General features: G+C 28.9%; 1 protein-coding gene across 2 annotated transcripts; it reads right to left on the minus strand.

Moving 5' to 3' along the window:
* Window positions 1-11,142: 11,142 nt before the first annotated feature.
* Window positions 11,143-16,830, minus strand: LOC127284370 (uncharacterized). Of its 2 annotated transcripts, none has more exons than XM_051309770.1 (5): window positions 15,085-16,830; window positions 14,632-14,753; window positions 12,659-12,860; window positions 12,267-12,468; window positions 11,143-11,481 (listed from the first exon to the last, which is right to left on the minus strand). In XM_051309770.1, the coding sequence occupies exon 1, from the start codon at window positions 16,177-16,179 to the stop codon at window positions 15,145-15,147; it is 1,035 nt and encodes a 344-aa protein (XP_051165727.1). In that variant the 5' UTR covers window positions 16,180-16,830; the 3' UTR covers window positions 11,143-11,481; window positions 12,267-12,468; window positions 12,659-12,860; window positions 14,632-14,753; window positions 15,085-15,144. The 2 variants fall into 2 exon arrangements, with proteins under 2 accessions (XP_051165727.1, XP_051165728.1); XM_051309771.1 differs by lacking the exon at window positions 11,143-11,481 and adding an exon at window positions 11,742-11,878.
* Between the last annotated feature and the right edge of the window lie 657 nt (window positions 16,831-17,487).

Below are 17,487 nucleotides of genomic sequence, written 5' to 3' on the forward strand. Positions count from 1 at the left end.
TGACCGCAGTTTACAGCAAAATGCATTTGTGCCTTTCAAAAATGTATAAATTTAAATCAAATCACAATTTTTATTATCATCATCTTCAAATTGTTGCCACAGGAATAAAATTAGAAGCACATCATTGAAAACGGTCTTAAAATTTTTGTTTCTTCATCATGTTTTTAGAAATGCATTGAACTTTTATTTTTATCCAACGCCGTAATAGATATTTTCATAAGACGTTCAATTGAATTTTCTTAAAAAGTGGTATCATTCAATCAAACCTTCGTATCTTTAGTTTCAGTGGTGGCACACTAATGGGAAAGTAAAAATTTTTTGAGAAAATATGTCTGTTAGATATTTCCATAGTAACTGAAGTGATATTTTACACGCCGCAAAAATAAAAACGTTAATAATATAAAAATTTTTAAGAGTTTCAAATGAAATTTAGGAATTTTTTCACTATTTAACTTATAAAATTAATTGTCAAATAAATATTTAATTCTAATACTGTACATAAATTTTACTTTGTATATAATTTAGCAAAATAAAATGATACACAAAGTTTTAATTCAAAATAATTCAGATTTTTAAGTGTTCGATTCGAGTATCACAAAAGTAAAAAATTTCGTGTATTTGCCCATATAAACTTGTAAAATGTTTTAAAATACGTATACTTGCCTGATTCCATTATAAATTTCCCCTTTCTAATTTTTAACAGTTCTGTATTTTCCTGATAAGTAAACTGTACTACAGCTCCAATTTTTATTTCCGAATTATCAGTGCCTAATAAAGCTCCTTTGTCAACAATATAAAACCACCCGTCCTCCGTAGATGCATCTAATAAAAATCTTCGAATTTCGAACTTGTTGGCCATTTTCGCAACTTTGTTTACTAATAAGCACGGATGGGTGCATATAAGGGGCCATACTTAAATTACGTAACGGTTTTAAGAGCCAGTTCAACACCCTCCCCCCCTATGTAACGTTTCGTAACGCAATATGAAACCCCCCCTCCCCCCTCATTGTACGTAATAATTTTTCTAATATTGACAGGGTATTCTTAAATATTTTTTATGGAGAGCATTTTTGTGACCATAGGTAGAGACTGCATTTAAGAAACGATAAATTGCTTTATTAAATTTATAGCAACAATGTATTACATATTATATAAAATAATAAATGACGTATAAACTTTTATGGAATAATACTACAACGTAGAACGCTGTCAGTCTTTGGTGAACATTTTTGGGCTCAATTTAACACACATGTATATAATATTAAAAAATCGGACAAGTGCGAGTTACACTCGCATTAAAACCGAGGGTTCCGTACCCTTAAACCTAAAATTTGAGGGGTTTAAAGTTTGAAGGCCTAGATAGAAAACATAGACATATTCATAGACATAAACATAGAACATAATCTACGCATAAATTTGAAAATAATGTGAGCGCATAGATTTGAAAATAAATTAATAAAACTAAAAAATAATAAAAATATCAAAAAATAAAAAATGTCAAAAGATAATAAAAATAGTAAATGGTAAAAAATAGAAAATAGAAAATTATAAAGAATGGCAAAACACTACAAAAAAATATAGCAAGCACAATTGGAGTTGAAAAAAAATCAAGAATTTGCCCCAAAAAAAGGAAGAAAATTTTATCTTTCTAGGTCAAAAATTGTAAAACTTAAGGAAAAAGTCCACTTTTTAAAAAAATTGTATGTTTTGAAAAAACTCAATTAAAAAATTTTTTTGATGAAAAATCATGATTTTTATCGAAAATTATCAGTTTTTCCTTGAAAACGCTATAATAATCAACTTCAATCGTTCTCGCTATATTTTTTTTGTAATCTACACGCAAAATTACGTAAAAGTGTATACACTGCGACCTGAGTTTAGCGGCAGGTTTGGTGGGTCGTTCGCTAAACTCAGTAATGAGATTTCCCGAAATCGGCGTCAGCAATCAGGGCCGTACGAACTACTTGAAATACGAAATCCTTAAACTCTTTTTTTGAAAATTCTTCATCTTATAGTACATAATATTTTTATTGCAATAATTATTATAATTATATTTTAATTTTTAGATTTTATTATAATTATAAACAGTAATAAGTAATACTTAAAATTACTTTTAATAAAAATTCAAATAATTGTACTGACATCAGACAAGAAAGGGGAAAAACTCACCATTTGCCTTATAAATTTTAAATTTATTTGAAATTAAATAATATAAATTTCATCAAATATAACATTGAGAGCAAATATTAAAATTAAGATTTTCATAAAGTAAATTTATAAATTTGCTGGGAGTGAAAACAAAAATAAAATTTGTATACATGTATATAAATAAGCTTTTATAATTTAACAAATTTTTTATTTAAAATTAAAGATTAAAGAACCTTGTACCTCCCAGACAAACGTCTCCGCTTGGTACTCATTTTCAACTAGAAGGAACCGCGTTGCCTTACTTCTACGCTCCTGCTCGAGTCGGAGCATCTTACGCTTACCGCTTAATTACCATCCTATTGTTGCCGTTTCCGAGATTTCGCTAAACTCGGGTCGCAGTGTATATTTGAAACTCTTTAGATAAAATTTTCTTCGGTTTTTGAGGAAAATTCATGATTTTAAACGAAAATTATCAGTTTTTCCTTGAAAACGCTATGATAATCAACCCGAATCGTTCTCGCTATATTTTTTCTATAATCTACACGTAAAAATACGTAAAAAAGTATAAATTTGGATCTCTTAGGATAAAATTTTCTTCTTTTTTTATTCGAAAAATCCATGATTTTTTCTAAAAATATGAGTTTTCCTTAAAAACAATGTGATCATTAACTCCAATCGTGCTCGCTATATTTTTCCTGTAATCTACACGCAAAAATACGTAAATATACCAAATATGAACTGCCTTGGTCAAATAGTGTGTGCGCTAGGTGGATTAAACGCTTTTTTTCAAAATTTTTGATTTTTCTTTGACAACGCTATGTAAATTGATCCGAATCATGTTCGCTATATTTTTCCTGTAATTTTCACGTAAAAATACATAAGTGTACCAAATTTGAGCTCTCAATGTAAAAAGATGTGGCAACCAGAGGGGGGGTACATAGTCATTTTCAGGGATTTTCGTAAAAATTTATGGTTTTTCCTTGACAACGCTATGATAATCAATTCCTATGAGATTCGCTATATTTTTCCTGTAATCTACACGCCAAAATACATATGTATACCAAATTTCAGCCCTCTAGATAAATTTGTGTGGCCGCTAGGGGGGGGGGGGGTACATACCTTGCTTCACTAGTCTCATTAATAGGGTTCCCCCTTCGGGTACGGAACCCTAAAAAGGTCATTTTTATGACGGAAAAGAAATTGCATATTTTTATAATAGTATAAATAAATAGTATAAACTAAAATCGGTCTTCATATTAAATTAAAACCAAATAATTCATCAAAAATCATTAATTCCAATGAATTTATTAAAGGAACTAATCCAACGAAATCTGGGAATACACATTGACATGCACCTGTAGCACTGAAATTCACTCTTATGTTGGACTCACTGTTTTTACAAACATTAGTTGCCGATTCCACTCACCAGAGTCGCTAGAGGCAGCTTCCGTAAATAAGCGCCAAATTTAATTTCCAGAAAATTTTATCAGTAAATAAATTTTGTAATTCGTTTCTTAAAATAAAAAAAAGTACGTACAACCATCCAGCAACCCCCCTCCTCCCTACTGTAACAAAGTGTAACAGCTATTCGCAACCCCTCCCCCCCCTGTCAGCCGTTACGTAATTTAAGTATGGCCCCTAATACATGACATATAAAGGTCTTTCTCCAATAGGTTCCAAAATATTTGCTTTGCGTGACTGACGGGTTTATTCGCTAGCGCAGTGACGTCATCAACGCATTGATACCAACCCAGCAAACACGTTATGTATCAGCTACATAACAAATAGGTCACATTGTTATGTCACTTTGTGACAGTATTTTTATGTAACCATTATATAATGAGAATGTAACACAGTGATATAATTCTGTTATTCTATGGTGATATAATTGTTACATAATTTGTATACGTATATGTTATATAACAATATGATATATTTATTACATCACAAGGTGGTAAATTTTTGTATGTCACATTGTTCTTTAATTGTTACGTAAATATTATGAAACTATGTGACATAATAAATGAATATTTATGTTATTTTTTAAGCAAAATTTTTTCTTATTAACTTTTTAAACTTCCTTAAGTATATTTTATTTTATTATATATTTAATACATATTTATGTATGAATTGACTTTATTGATTTTTAGTGAACGAATGATTTAATAATATATATTAATTAATTTATACTTATTATCACTTTTATTTGAATCATAGCGGTAGCACTCCCATACACGGAGAGAAATTTCTTACTGTTTTCGTGTGAAAACGACTTACTAATTTAGTAAAACAACTGCTGCGGCGTTAATAGCATAAAATTTATACCAAAACTACTCTTGGGCATACTAAAATAGTTCGAATTGTTCTCGGGGCATAAAATGTCGTTGATTCTTCTATATTCGTAGCAACTTTATGGCTCTATTTCACGAATGACGAGTGAATATAGTTCCCCTCTCTGCCGTGCGAGATTCGTTCGAAGCACATACAGTATATGTACTTTATCTACAATAAAGTAAATATCAATATGAAATTATAAATAATATATAAAAATAATAATATACAATTATAATTGAAATCAATCAATAATCCTAATCTCTACGCGGTAAATTTTAATCAAAACATTTGAACCTAAATGTTGTTTTTCACATTCAAAAATGAAACTAAAAAGCTAAAGAAAAATTTCTAATATATAAATAATGAAATATATTAATTAACTATCAATGTTGCAGTAAAATAAATACAAATAATTTTTCAATAAAAATATTTTCCTTTCCAAAAAAATTACATTTTTCTTTTGATGTGTATATTTTCTGAAAATTTAGAATTTTAGCGTTTTTTAATATACTGCTTTATTATTATTAGTTATTTTTTAATTTAAAGAATAGGTAATTATTTAAATTTATATATATTTTTTTGATGTAAGAAATTTATTTCTTTATAAACAATTTTTAATTATATATAATATTTATAGGTCTACACTAGACACAGACGACTAATTGAAATATCGCTCCACGTTGACGCTATATTAGTATGTCCCTTGAACGAATCTCGCACGGCAGAAAGGGGAACTATATTCACTCGTCATTCATGAAATAGAGCCATAAAGTTGCTACTAATAACGTTAATACCGTGATCTTTTAACGCTTGGGAATTTTCGGAATTATTTTAGGATAATTTTAAGCGTGTTGGTTAAGAAAATGGACATACCAAAATCGCTAGTATAGTATTGGAGCGTTTAAAGTAAGAAACTCTGCGTGTACATTTGGCTAAGCTGCAAAATGCAGCGCCAGCGCCAACTGGCGGAGATTATGAAAACTAATAATTTACTTATTTCTGTATATTTTATTCCCTATATGGTCAAGTGTTTTTAAAAAGGTAAAATAATAATAAATATAAAGTTTGCTTGTTTTTTATACCTATATATTACAGTGCGCGATATCATTTTAATAATAAAGTGTTGTGGATCAGTATGTATTATTGTACTAAAGTATTAAATTGTGCGCACATTTCAAGTAGTAAAAAAAATAATACTTATTACAAATAAATCGTCTTTAAAAGTGTTTCTAGTGTTTTTGAAATGTGCATCAATAAAAAAAAGTGTTTAGACATGATTTATATACATATATTTTGTTTAGGTTATATTTGAAGTTAGAAAAACTGTCATTAAGAAAATTAAATAAAATTAATTACAAATAAATAAATTGCTTATATTATCGTATCCAAAAATGTTTCTACAGTAAAATGTGTACCAATAAAAGAAAAGTATTTAGATATATTTATTTTATTTGTTAAGTCACATTATCACAGTTTGCTAAATTGTTTTTAGCGTTAAAAAATTTGTATTTTTTAAAAAATTTTTTCGCTTTATTTACTTTTTTTTCCTCTGGTATTTAAAATTTATTAAAATTATAATATAAATGTTTTTTTACATTTAATATTTTACATTGATTTCACGTAACACCAAGTTAACGATATAAATATTTTGCTTTATAAATAATTAATAATTTATATGAATGGCGACTTTTGCACATAAATTACACAGCACCACAAAAAAAAAAAAGTGTCTTGCGCGGCAGACCAGACTAGTCATTTCCTATGTATTTTGACGCGCTGAACACGAATCCGAAGTCCGTTTTGCTCCATCACGTCAGGATTTTTTTCTAACCTCCAAAAACCTGTCGGATTTTGAGAGGTAGGCTATTTTTTTAAAAATTGATGGATTTACTTCAAAATTGGTATCTAGGGGTTTTTTGGGTCGCTGATGACGAATTTGAAGTTAGATTTTCAAAATTCAAAATGTCGGCTCCAATATGGCGGACGAATTTTGTAAAAATTGATGGATTTACTTCAAACTTGGTATCTAGGGGTTTTTTGGGTCGCTGATTACGAATCTAAAGTTAGATTTTCAAAATTTAAAATGGCGGCTCCAATATGGCGGACGAATTTTGTTAAAGTTGATGGATTTACTTCAAACTTGGTACCTAGGGGTTTTTTGGGTCGCTGATTACGAATCTGAAGTTAGATTTTCAAAACTAGAAATGGAATTTCTTATATACATAAGTAAGGTATTCACGTCTTTTTATGATAGCGCACACTTTTGTCCTCAAAGGATCTGTGTAATGGTTTTCTTTTCAAATTGGTGCCTCCAGATACAATATCCCTTTTCAGCATCCAACAGTAGTCGGCCATCATATTTATATCCCATCTTCCTTGATAACGACGCTCAAATTCTTTCAGATCTTGATGGAATCGTTCTCCTTGTTCTTCACTGTAATCTCCAAAATTTTCAGGGAATTGATCCCGATGCGTGTCTAAGTAATGCAACTTTATGCTCATTAAGCATCCTAACTTACCAAAGTTTTTAATCATATCACTAACTATTTGCTCCCAATTTTCACTCTTGTGATTACCCAGAAAATTTTTGACAACTGCTTTGAAACTAAGCCTTGCGGCTTTCTCCTTTTTATTCATCTTGGTGATAAATTGCTCATCTTTTAACAATTTGCGAATACGTGGTCCGTCGAAAACACCTTCTTTTAGTTTCGCATCAGAGATTTCTGGAAACTTTTGTTCCAGGTATTTGAAACAGTTTCCTTTTTTATCTAAGGCTTTGACAAACTGTTTAATTGCTCCTAGTTTCGTGTGTAAGGGCGGAATTATCACCTTTGAAGGGTCGATATAATCCGCCATATTGGAGCCGCCATTTTAAATTTTGAAAATCTAACTTTAGATTCGTAATCAACGACCCAAAAAACCCCTAGATACCAAGTTTGAAGTAAATCCATCAATTTTTACAAAATTCGTCCGCCATATTGGAGCCGACATTTTGAATTTTGAAAATCTAACTTCAAATTCGTCATCAGCGACCCAAAAAACCCCTAGATACCAATTTTGAAGTAAATCCATCAATTTTTAAAAAAATAGCCTACCTCTCAAAATCCGACAGGTTTTTGGAGGTTAGAAAAAAATCCTGACGTGATGGAGCAAAACGGACTTCGGATTCGTGTTCAGCGCGTCAAAATACATAGGAAATGACTAGTCTGGTCTGCCGCGCACGACACTTTTTTTTTGTGGGGCTGTGTTATTATAATACAATTAAATATGATTAAATGAAACCTGATTTCTGAATATTGAGTATGCTTCATCGAATAATTTACAAACTTCATTGAGCTGCGAGTTAAATTATCTTTAATTTTATCTTTATTTTTAGTTTGAAAGTTCCGAAATTTTTAAAATTGTTTCATGTTAATTAAAAGTAATGAATTATTTTTTAAAAAAAAAATAATAAATTGAATTACATATATACACGCGTAAACTGGACTCGCTTAAGAATATTTAATATTTAAAATTACTGAATATGGGCATATGTGATTCCGATGTCTAAAGTGGAGTTTTAAAAATGAGCGTTTCTGGTTTATTGCACTGATTGCATTTATGGTTTATAACCTTTCCTGAAAAAAATTAATATTTAAATTAACACATGTATATCAGTAAAATTAGTATATTATATGTGACTTGGTCTATGAAACGGGACTTTACGTGCGAAAACAAATTTTCGAGTTGTTGTACTTTTGTTTCTCTTGACTTTAAGCAAACTTTCAAAAAACTTCTAAACAAATCATGACATTTTGGTTTTCACCACTTCAAACAGCGTTTCAAACGCGAATCGAATCAACAAAAAAGTGAAAAATAATTTTTTGACACATAAGGTCCCTTTTCATAGACCAGGTCACATATTATAAAGTAAACTCATAAAATGTACTTACTGTTTAGTGATTCCCAGAGCTCTTGTTTGTATTTTTATACACATTTTTCTTGCGTTTTTCTCAACGATACTGCCTCCATGTAACATTTGACTTCCCGTGAGAATTTTATTCAATTGATTACACCATTGATTGATAACATGGTTGACTACTAGACAGACATAATTCTCAACTAGTAACTCTTTATGCTCTCTACAGTGAAGCCACTCGAAATCTAGTTTTGGTTTTACATAACCTACCAAAGTAGGACCAAGATTTCTTGGGAAACAAATTCGTGGTAATTTTCGGTAAATGGCATTACAGGCTAGCGTATAGCCACGTTCAAAATAATCTAATGCAGCAGTTTTGATGTTTGTTTGATTTTTATGAACAAAGAAAACCTTTTCGCATTCCGAACAATTTTGGCAATCATATTTACTCAAAAGTAATCTCGCAAACGTTGCGGCATTGCGTTGATTGGTTTTAAAACCTAGCCGTGATTTTTTAAAACTCGGATTTGGCGGATGTTCCGGCTCATCATCCACATATGCGACTTTTGTACGCTCTGCCTCCTTATTTTCTTCATTTTCTACTATTGTGAGTAGTGAAAATAAGGAAGATCCACAATCTTCTTTGCAGTTAGCGCCAATAGCATGTGGAGACGTCAAATTATTGATGCAGATCGATTTAAAAATTCCATCTGCTTGAGAGCAATTTAATTTTGTGAATCGACCGCTATGGCTTCTGAAAACTCCAAAAAGATTTTCCAAGCAATCTTGATTCAGAAGGCCCAATTTCAAAAACGAGAATCCTTTTTCCCGACATCTTTCCCAGACTATTTTGAAAGCATCTAAAATCTGAGGCCATGCTTTTAAGCAGGGAGGATCTGGCAGAGGTTGATGCGATATTTTATCGACAAATTTCATTTGTTTTAATCTATTTTTAGTCGTCTTTCAAAATTCAATATGAGGACTACCATCGCAAATAACACCTCTTAAAGGCTTGTCTGGGTTAATGTTTTGCCCACTTATCGAATCAAAAAGTTTGTCTTGTAAAAGGCAAAATAGCGCAGTCTCTTCAGCTTTACTTGTCAATTTTAGACGTCCTCTTGGCGTTTGAACAGTTTCTAGAAGAAGAAAATATATATTTAATAAGAATAATGGCTGAATGTTATGCGATAACCACAAAATCAATCCAATGAAATATTCTATATACATATATATGATAATAATACTATATACCACCAAGATGAATAGCGTCCAAAATGTGTGTGGCCATAGTTTCGCTAAGCGTTTGTACGCAGACAGAAACTTTCATTTTTTTAATTTTCCCGGGTCTGACGTGTTCTTCCGTTAGTTTTGTTAATCTTTTGCGAAGAGAATCACAATGCTGGTCCATTTCAAATGCATCTTGAATAAAATCCCAAGAGGCGTATTTTTTTTCAACAGAAGAATTTCTGCCAGCCTCAACAAAGTTTGTTACGACGTCCTTAACGGTAAAATTATTTCGAACACTCTTATGAACATGGACAGGATCGAAGATCATAATGAGTTTAACACCTTCTACTTCTACTTGAACCGGATGTCCTTGAAAATTCCATTGAATTAATTAATATAGGGGAGACTGACAAACAATGGGACAGTTTAAACAGTAGGACACTTTAATTTTCTGAAAAACTACTAAAAGAAACTCGACCAGAATTAAAAATTAAACCATGTTTATGACAACACACTATCTCCAGAGTAAATTTTTTCTTCAAATACAATGCTGATTTTTATATAGATAAGACAGTTTTAAAAAAAAGTGTCACTGTTACTTCGTTTACTCATGTTTTTAAGTATAATATCCAATAATTTAAAATATATATATATACATATATGTTCAAAGATATAAAAGTAGTATGAATGTATATGTAATATATGTAACATATGTAATAACCCATACAGCACTTTAACTTTCCTAAACCTTTATTAAAGTTGTGCGTGCCAACTTGGAAAAGTTTACCGTAAAGCTTAGTACAGGTTGTGTAAAGATTTAAATGTCCGCATTTGAGTAAATGTTTAGCGTAAAAGTTGCCTGAATCTTTAAATTCAATTTTCGGTCAAGTTTTAGCGCGAAAGTTGCCTGAACATTTAAATTAAATATTCGGTCAAGTTGTAGCGCGAAAGTTGCCTGAACATTTAAATTAAATATTCGGTAAAAGTTTAATATAAAGTTTGCTTGAAAATTTAAATTAAATCTTTATTAAAATTTTAGCTTAAAAATTGCCTGAATATTTGAATTAAATCTTTATTAAAATTTTAGCTTAAAAATTGCCTAAATATTTAAATTACATTTTCGTTAAATTTTTAGCGGAAATAAATTTTTTTAATATTGAAATAATATTTAAAAAAATATTAATTGTAAATGATTCAGTGAATTAAAATTAACACAAAAAATAACAAATTAAAAATGATAAAGGTAAATGAAACTTTAAATTAAATGAACACAAATATATTTATAATAACGCATTTTCAAACAGTTTTCAAAAAAATTAGACAAACATATTTATAATATTAAGAACCTTACAAATTGATCTTTCGTTGTTGAATTTACGAAGAAATGTTATTACCTAGCAGTTTTGATTTTAAAAATGTCTGTGCTTAACCTAGATTATTATTTAAAATTTTACGTTGTTTTATTTTAAAAAATTACCAAAACCGTTAAATCTTCTAATTATACTCAACTTTCATTACATTCATAAGGTCTTAAATTAAAAATAAACATTTTTATATAAATAATTAATTAAATTAAATAATTAAATCACACTAAATAAGTTAATTCTTGCTGCTTGATCTGTGGAAAATCTATATTTGTGCATTATTTTCAGCTTGTTGTTAATAATCCCAAAACAAAGGCAGGTCCAAAGAAAAAACCAGACGTTTTTTTCCCATTTGATAAAATTAGTATCCCGTAAGTCGACTAATTTTAAAATTATTTCCACGTAGTAAAACTTTTAAGATCGAATTTTTTCCACACCAGCAGGAAAATCAATTGTTGATGATAGACTCTTCAAAGTTTCCTTCGATTTTCTTGCTTTTGTAATTAAATTCTAAAAATTAAAAAAATTTTAAACTTTTTATTTGTTTGAAAAAAAGGTTGAAAAATTATTAATTAATTAAATAATTAATACATATTAATATTAATAAAATTAATAATAATAATAATAATAATAATGTTCATTATCAATTCAATAATTACTTATTTCTTCCTCTTTGATAATGAACCTCGAAGTTAACAGAAAAAAGTTTCAAGAAAGGATTTTGAGAAAATTATTATTTTAGAAAAATAATAATTTATAATTTTATTTACCGAAAGATATGCGGAAACAAAACTTTTCTGTATTACAAGAAAGAGAGTATTGCAAATCATGATAAAACAAATAATGGCAAGCTCAATGGCATCTTTTTTTGCCAATGAAATAAAAAATGTAACTTTTCTTTAAGAACCTAAAAATATAAAATTATCAAATAACTCAATAATAACAAACAAAATAATCCCACATAAATCGGTATTTAAAATTCAAGACCTTTTCCAAATTTTCGGAAAATTGCAGTAAAGATTTTAATCAAATTTCCTTGTATAAAAAATAGATTAAAAGAAATAAAGTAATAAAAGAAAATGAATAAATTTTGTTGTATAGAATTTATTATATGTATAATTAAAAATTTTTTTAATTAAAAAAATGTTTTAAATTAGAAAAATTTGGAATTTGTTTAAAATGCAAGATATATTTTAGGTTATTCCAAAAATTTGAAAAATTTCTGACCTTTCCGAGATTTGTGGATTATTTTCAGAATTCCGTAGAAATATATTTAAATGAAAAAGAAAAATTACCTCAATTAAACGAATAAATCCCAAAAACTGGATAGAAACATTTTGTTGCAATTAAAAAACATCATGAATAATTTGTAAAAAAAAGAATTTATTACATTTTTTTTTAATTTTAAAAATCGTTTCGCCGGCAGTTTCATTGTTTTCGACATTTTGCAAATATTCTCGATGATTAACCGCATTTTTTGAAAAATTGGAATTAATGCTGTTTAAAAAAATATTTATTTTAATAAACAAAAAATAATAATTTGTCAACTATTTATAACAATAATTTATAAAAAAACTAATAAAAAAATAATTTTTGAAAAACATTTAATAATAATAAATTATAAAAATAATTTGTAAAAACAATTTATAAAAATAAATATAATCAGTTTAATTATTTTTATACTCACTATCAATGTATTTGGCAGCTTTTAAATTCATTAAGTTGTAAAATAATTTTCGAGTATTATAGTAGAAGGCGTAAATATTCTCCGACAATGTGAAATCAGAGAAGAAATTTAAATGAATCGTTCCGTAACTTGAAGAAGAAGTTGGTAAACCAGCAAAAATTCTGCTACCCAAATTACCAATTATTAAAATTTTATACTTCCTCTGAAACAGTAAAATAACAAAATTTGGATATAATTATTATTGATGAACGGAAACGCAATCTCTATAATTCGAATTTGCTTAGAAAATAAAAAGGCAAAGAATGTTTTTAAACAATTAGTATTTTAATTAATTGATAAACAAATCCAGAAAAGTAGAGATGTTTCCTAACTTTTCTCTAACTTTTTTTGGTTCTTAAAAACACTGTTTAATTATTTTGTACGTGTGATTAATTTTCATAAGTTTTTCATAATAAATTTTTTGGTATTGATTAATTTTAAAGAAAGAAACACAATGGATTTTTGTAGGAGGATCCACTTAAACGTTAAATATTAATTATCATCATATTCCCAAGTAGCACGGTATATCACTCGAATATCATGGTGATATCCAGCGTTAATATTCCTGTGACATTCAGATGATATCAAAATGTCCGCTCCATGGTGATATCACACAGTGATATTCCTGTGGCATTCGTGCGATATCACTGTGACATTCGTGTGATATTGAGGGAATATTCCCTCAATATCACACAAATTTTCCCAGTTCATCAATTTTTTCATATTTTTTTTATTTTTTTCTTTTAATTACGTTAATTAATATAATTAGTATAATTAAAGTAATTAAAAGAAAAAAATATAAAAATTTGAAAAAATTGATGAACTGGGAATATTCGTGTGATATTGAGGGAATATTCCCTCAATATCACACGAATGTCACAGTGATATCACCGTGTGATATCGCACGAATGTCACAGGAATATCACCATGAAGCGGACATTTTGATATCATCTGAATGTCACAGGAATATTCCCGCTGGATATTACCATGATATTCGAGTGATATACCGTGCTACTTGGGTTTGTACCGTAAAATCGGGTGTTAAGGTATTTTTTTCCAACGATTTTGAATCGATCTTCTGAGTCAAAAAATCAGTCTAGCTGCCTCTAACTGATTTTAAATTAAAGCTTGGGATATAAACAGTATTACGTGATAGTATATTGAACAAAAATTTACGTCACTTAACTTCAAAACAAAACAAGCAAAGCATTTTTTTTGCGAATTTTTAAAGTCTCAAAACATTGTGTTTGACAAGTAATTTTGCAATTTTTGAAAATTCCGCAAACTCATAACTTTAGTATTCTATTATTTTGTAATCAAAACGTTTTCTTTGGATTTATTTTATATAAATACAATTTCGAGATCTCTTAATTTTAATCGTAAAATGTACCTTTTCGACATTTATTGAAATGTTAAGGAATTTACTGTTTATATAATTTTCAGTAAAAATACGTATTAAAGTGATTTGTTTAACCAAATTACACGGCATTAAGTTTTTTTTTAGTCATTTTTAAATAAAATTGATCGAGTTACAATATCAATTTAATTTAAAATTGCATCAGATTCTAAATAAAGTAATGTGCAATTATTTTAAAATGTTTAATTTATTTATGTTTTATAAAAAAAAGTTTCTAAACAAAAAGGTATTTTTAAATGATTTTTTTAATGAAAAAACCTTAAGACCTCGTTTCAGACTTTTATGAATTTTTGCTGTTTTCTCAAAATTATTCGTATTTCTAAATGCAAACTGTAACTTTCATCATAGATTCTCAAAGTAGAGATCTTAAGTAAATTAAAAAACAAATTTAATTTCCATTTCATTTTCTAAAACATGTAGAAATATTGACTCAAACTTTTTTTGTGTATCTTAACACCCCATTTTACGGTATGTGATTTTCGCAAAAAATCGTAATTGAAAAAAATTTCATTATTACCTGAAATCTAATCTGAATAATTAGAACCCAAGCTTCAGGCGATTACAACCACTCTAGCCAATTAAAAAGGAATGAATTTCCGTGATGGTATTTTCATTCGGTATCGTTGAAAATTAATTTTACTGTAAAATAAGTATTAATAATAAGTTCTAGATACCTATGTCTAAATCTATTTTAATAAATAAAATTTTTCTTTATTAAGTTTCTCAACAAAATTTAATTTTCATATTTATTTAATTATTTACTTAGAATATTTCCTACCTTTTCTCTATTTTTAGACGGAATTTTGACTATTTCCAGGAACCAAAATTCTAAATTTCAATTTTTCAATATAAAAAATAAAACAGTAAATTTTTTAATTTAAAATTTCGAATTGAAATTTTCAGTAATTATTTTTTTTAGTATGGAAAGAAATTTTATATATATATATATTATAATTACAAAAATACTCACTATTTTGAATACGATTAAAGACTGAAAATAATTTGCCTCATCTCGGATTTTCCGTGCTCTTTATTCAAGATTATGTGCCAATGGGAGCACTATAATCCTACTTTTGCAAGGCACTTTCCATGCTTTTGTTACAACGTTATCAACATGAATTAAATGGTTATTTGAACTTTGACTTTGAGAAGCATAATGTATGTTCAAAAAGCTTGAGTCAAGATCATGGTATAATTTTTCAATAGGTAAATACAATTTTCCAATCAAGCAAATTTTTCCACTTTGTTGCTGCACAATGTTGCTTATTACGGCAAAGTTTCCATCATCTAATAAAACACATGAATCTTTTGAATTATTACAATTTAGATTTAACGTTTCGGTTTTTAAGATTTTAAATTGGTGAACACCAAAAGGAATCTCATTTGTTAGTGGTCCATTATAATGTTCTCCTTGTAAATCCATTTTTGAACTGGAGGACAAGGACTCAGGAATTTCCATACTATCTATACTGGTCTTTTCTAATTCACTATATCGGCGAGCTATTTGCTCAAGAGGTTTTTCCCCTTTTCGAATCATTTTTTTGATTGTAAGCATATAATTTTCGAAACGGAATGCACTGAATTTATCCAAATTTCCAAAGCGTTTTACATCTGCACAAATGTGTAGTAAATTATGTACGTTTTGTGATACATATTTTTCGGCGTAAATATTTGGAAATTCTTTAACAAATCGGTTTAGAAGATTATCGGCATAATCAATATTAGACTGGACTCGCGAAAGATCTGCATTAACTAAAATTGTAGCTGCAAAATGCAACAATAAGAAATGCGAATATATTTCAGGTTTTTCTTTCAAATAAAAAATTTTTTTCAAAACGATTGGGCCTGTGTAAAGGAGAAACGTTCGAAACTCAGTGGCCTTCCAGAATTTGAAGTCAGAAAGTAGTCGTGGTTTTCTTGCAAATTCTGATGGAGCGCTGCGACGTAGTTTTAATAACATTTTTGATATATTATTTACTTCTTTTGTTGACAATCTTACTTTTAGAGGTCCAAGTATCCAAAGTGTTATTAATTTTTTCATGACACCTAACAGAATCAGGTGCATATAGTCGAGCGGAACCGAAGATATATAACCAAATCCTGGAATGTTTGTCAGATTGGGCTTAACGTTTGATTCTGATGTGTCGTCGTCAGTTTTTAATTTGAACGGTCCAGTTCCTGGAAAGCAAATTTGTCCTCTTTGTTTAGAATTTTTTGTTTTCGGTTTAGTTATAACTTAAGTTCCACCTATATTACACTTTGGACAACTGTCGTATCCGGTGTGTCCCTTTAAATACAGAAAAAAAGCTTTTGCTGGTGTATCGCAGATTAAAACGTCAAACGATACAGTCACGTTTTCATCTCTCAGTCCACAGTTGATTATCGTAGTGGCTTCGTCTACAAAATGTTTTAAAAATTCGTTTGCATCGTGTGGTTTTTCTCTGCCATAATATACACCAACGGGATACACTTCTTTCGAATTCATTTCAGAACATAAAATTAGCCATAAACTTTCTTTGCATGATGTATAAATGGGTAAACCATCGACGTTTACAGCTAATTTTATATGTCTCGTTGTTACTCCTTTTTTTTTGTTTTCTCTTATAATTGACCTTACTGCCCTTTCTAATCCCAGATGAAGATATTCTCCACCATTTATTTCATAAATTGTCGTGTACTTATCAGTTCCTAGTAAAGTTCGCGCATCCAATGGTAAATTTACATGTTCAGTAAATGATCGGAAAATCAATAGCAAAACAGTTAATGCGACTAATGTAATATGAAACCTCAGCGCCCAGAAACGTAATTTTTTTAACAAGATAGAATTTTTTGTGTCTTCGTTGTCCTTTGTTTCCTCTTCATTGTCAGGATTATTTTCAACGATATCGTCGTCTGACAAATCACATTCCGATTCACAACAACTATTGTCAAATAAGGAGCCATCACTGCTTTCATCAGAATTAAAAAAATCTTCATCTTCTGAGCTTAATTCTTCAGAGTTCACAGGAAGAGGTTGTTCAATAATTGATTCAGAAGAACTGACTACATCTGACTCAGAAGAACTGAATGCATCTGTTACACATTTTTCTCTTTCATTAGAAATCAGTGGTTGTTCTTTATTAACACTCTCATTTTTCGGTGGTTTTTCTATCTTAGAAGTTTCGACTTGTCGTTTAACAAACTGACAATCTTGAAGCGTTTCATTACTAACAATACGTCGGAAATGCCTCTCCGAGTAGCCGCAAAATTTTGATGTAGAACGTTTCTTGATCTGAAGTTTGATAGCTGGAATAAAATATTTACTCTCAAATTCTAATTTATATTAATTTTTAAATATCTGCTTCATTATTAATTATAATAATTTTCAATTACT

This window comes from Leptopilina boulardi, unplaced genomic scaffold (assembly GCF_019393585.1).
Source record: "Leptopilina boulardi isolate dan_hultmark-lab unplaced genomic scaffold, ZJU_Lbou_2.1 LbouV2_324, whole genome shotgun sequence".
In the NCBI taxonomy this organism is placed as follows: Eukaryota; Metazoa; Arthropoda; class Insecta; order Hymenoptera; family Figitidae; genus Leptopilina; species Leptopilina boulardi.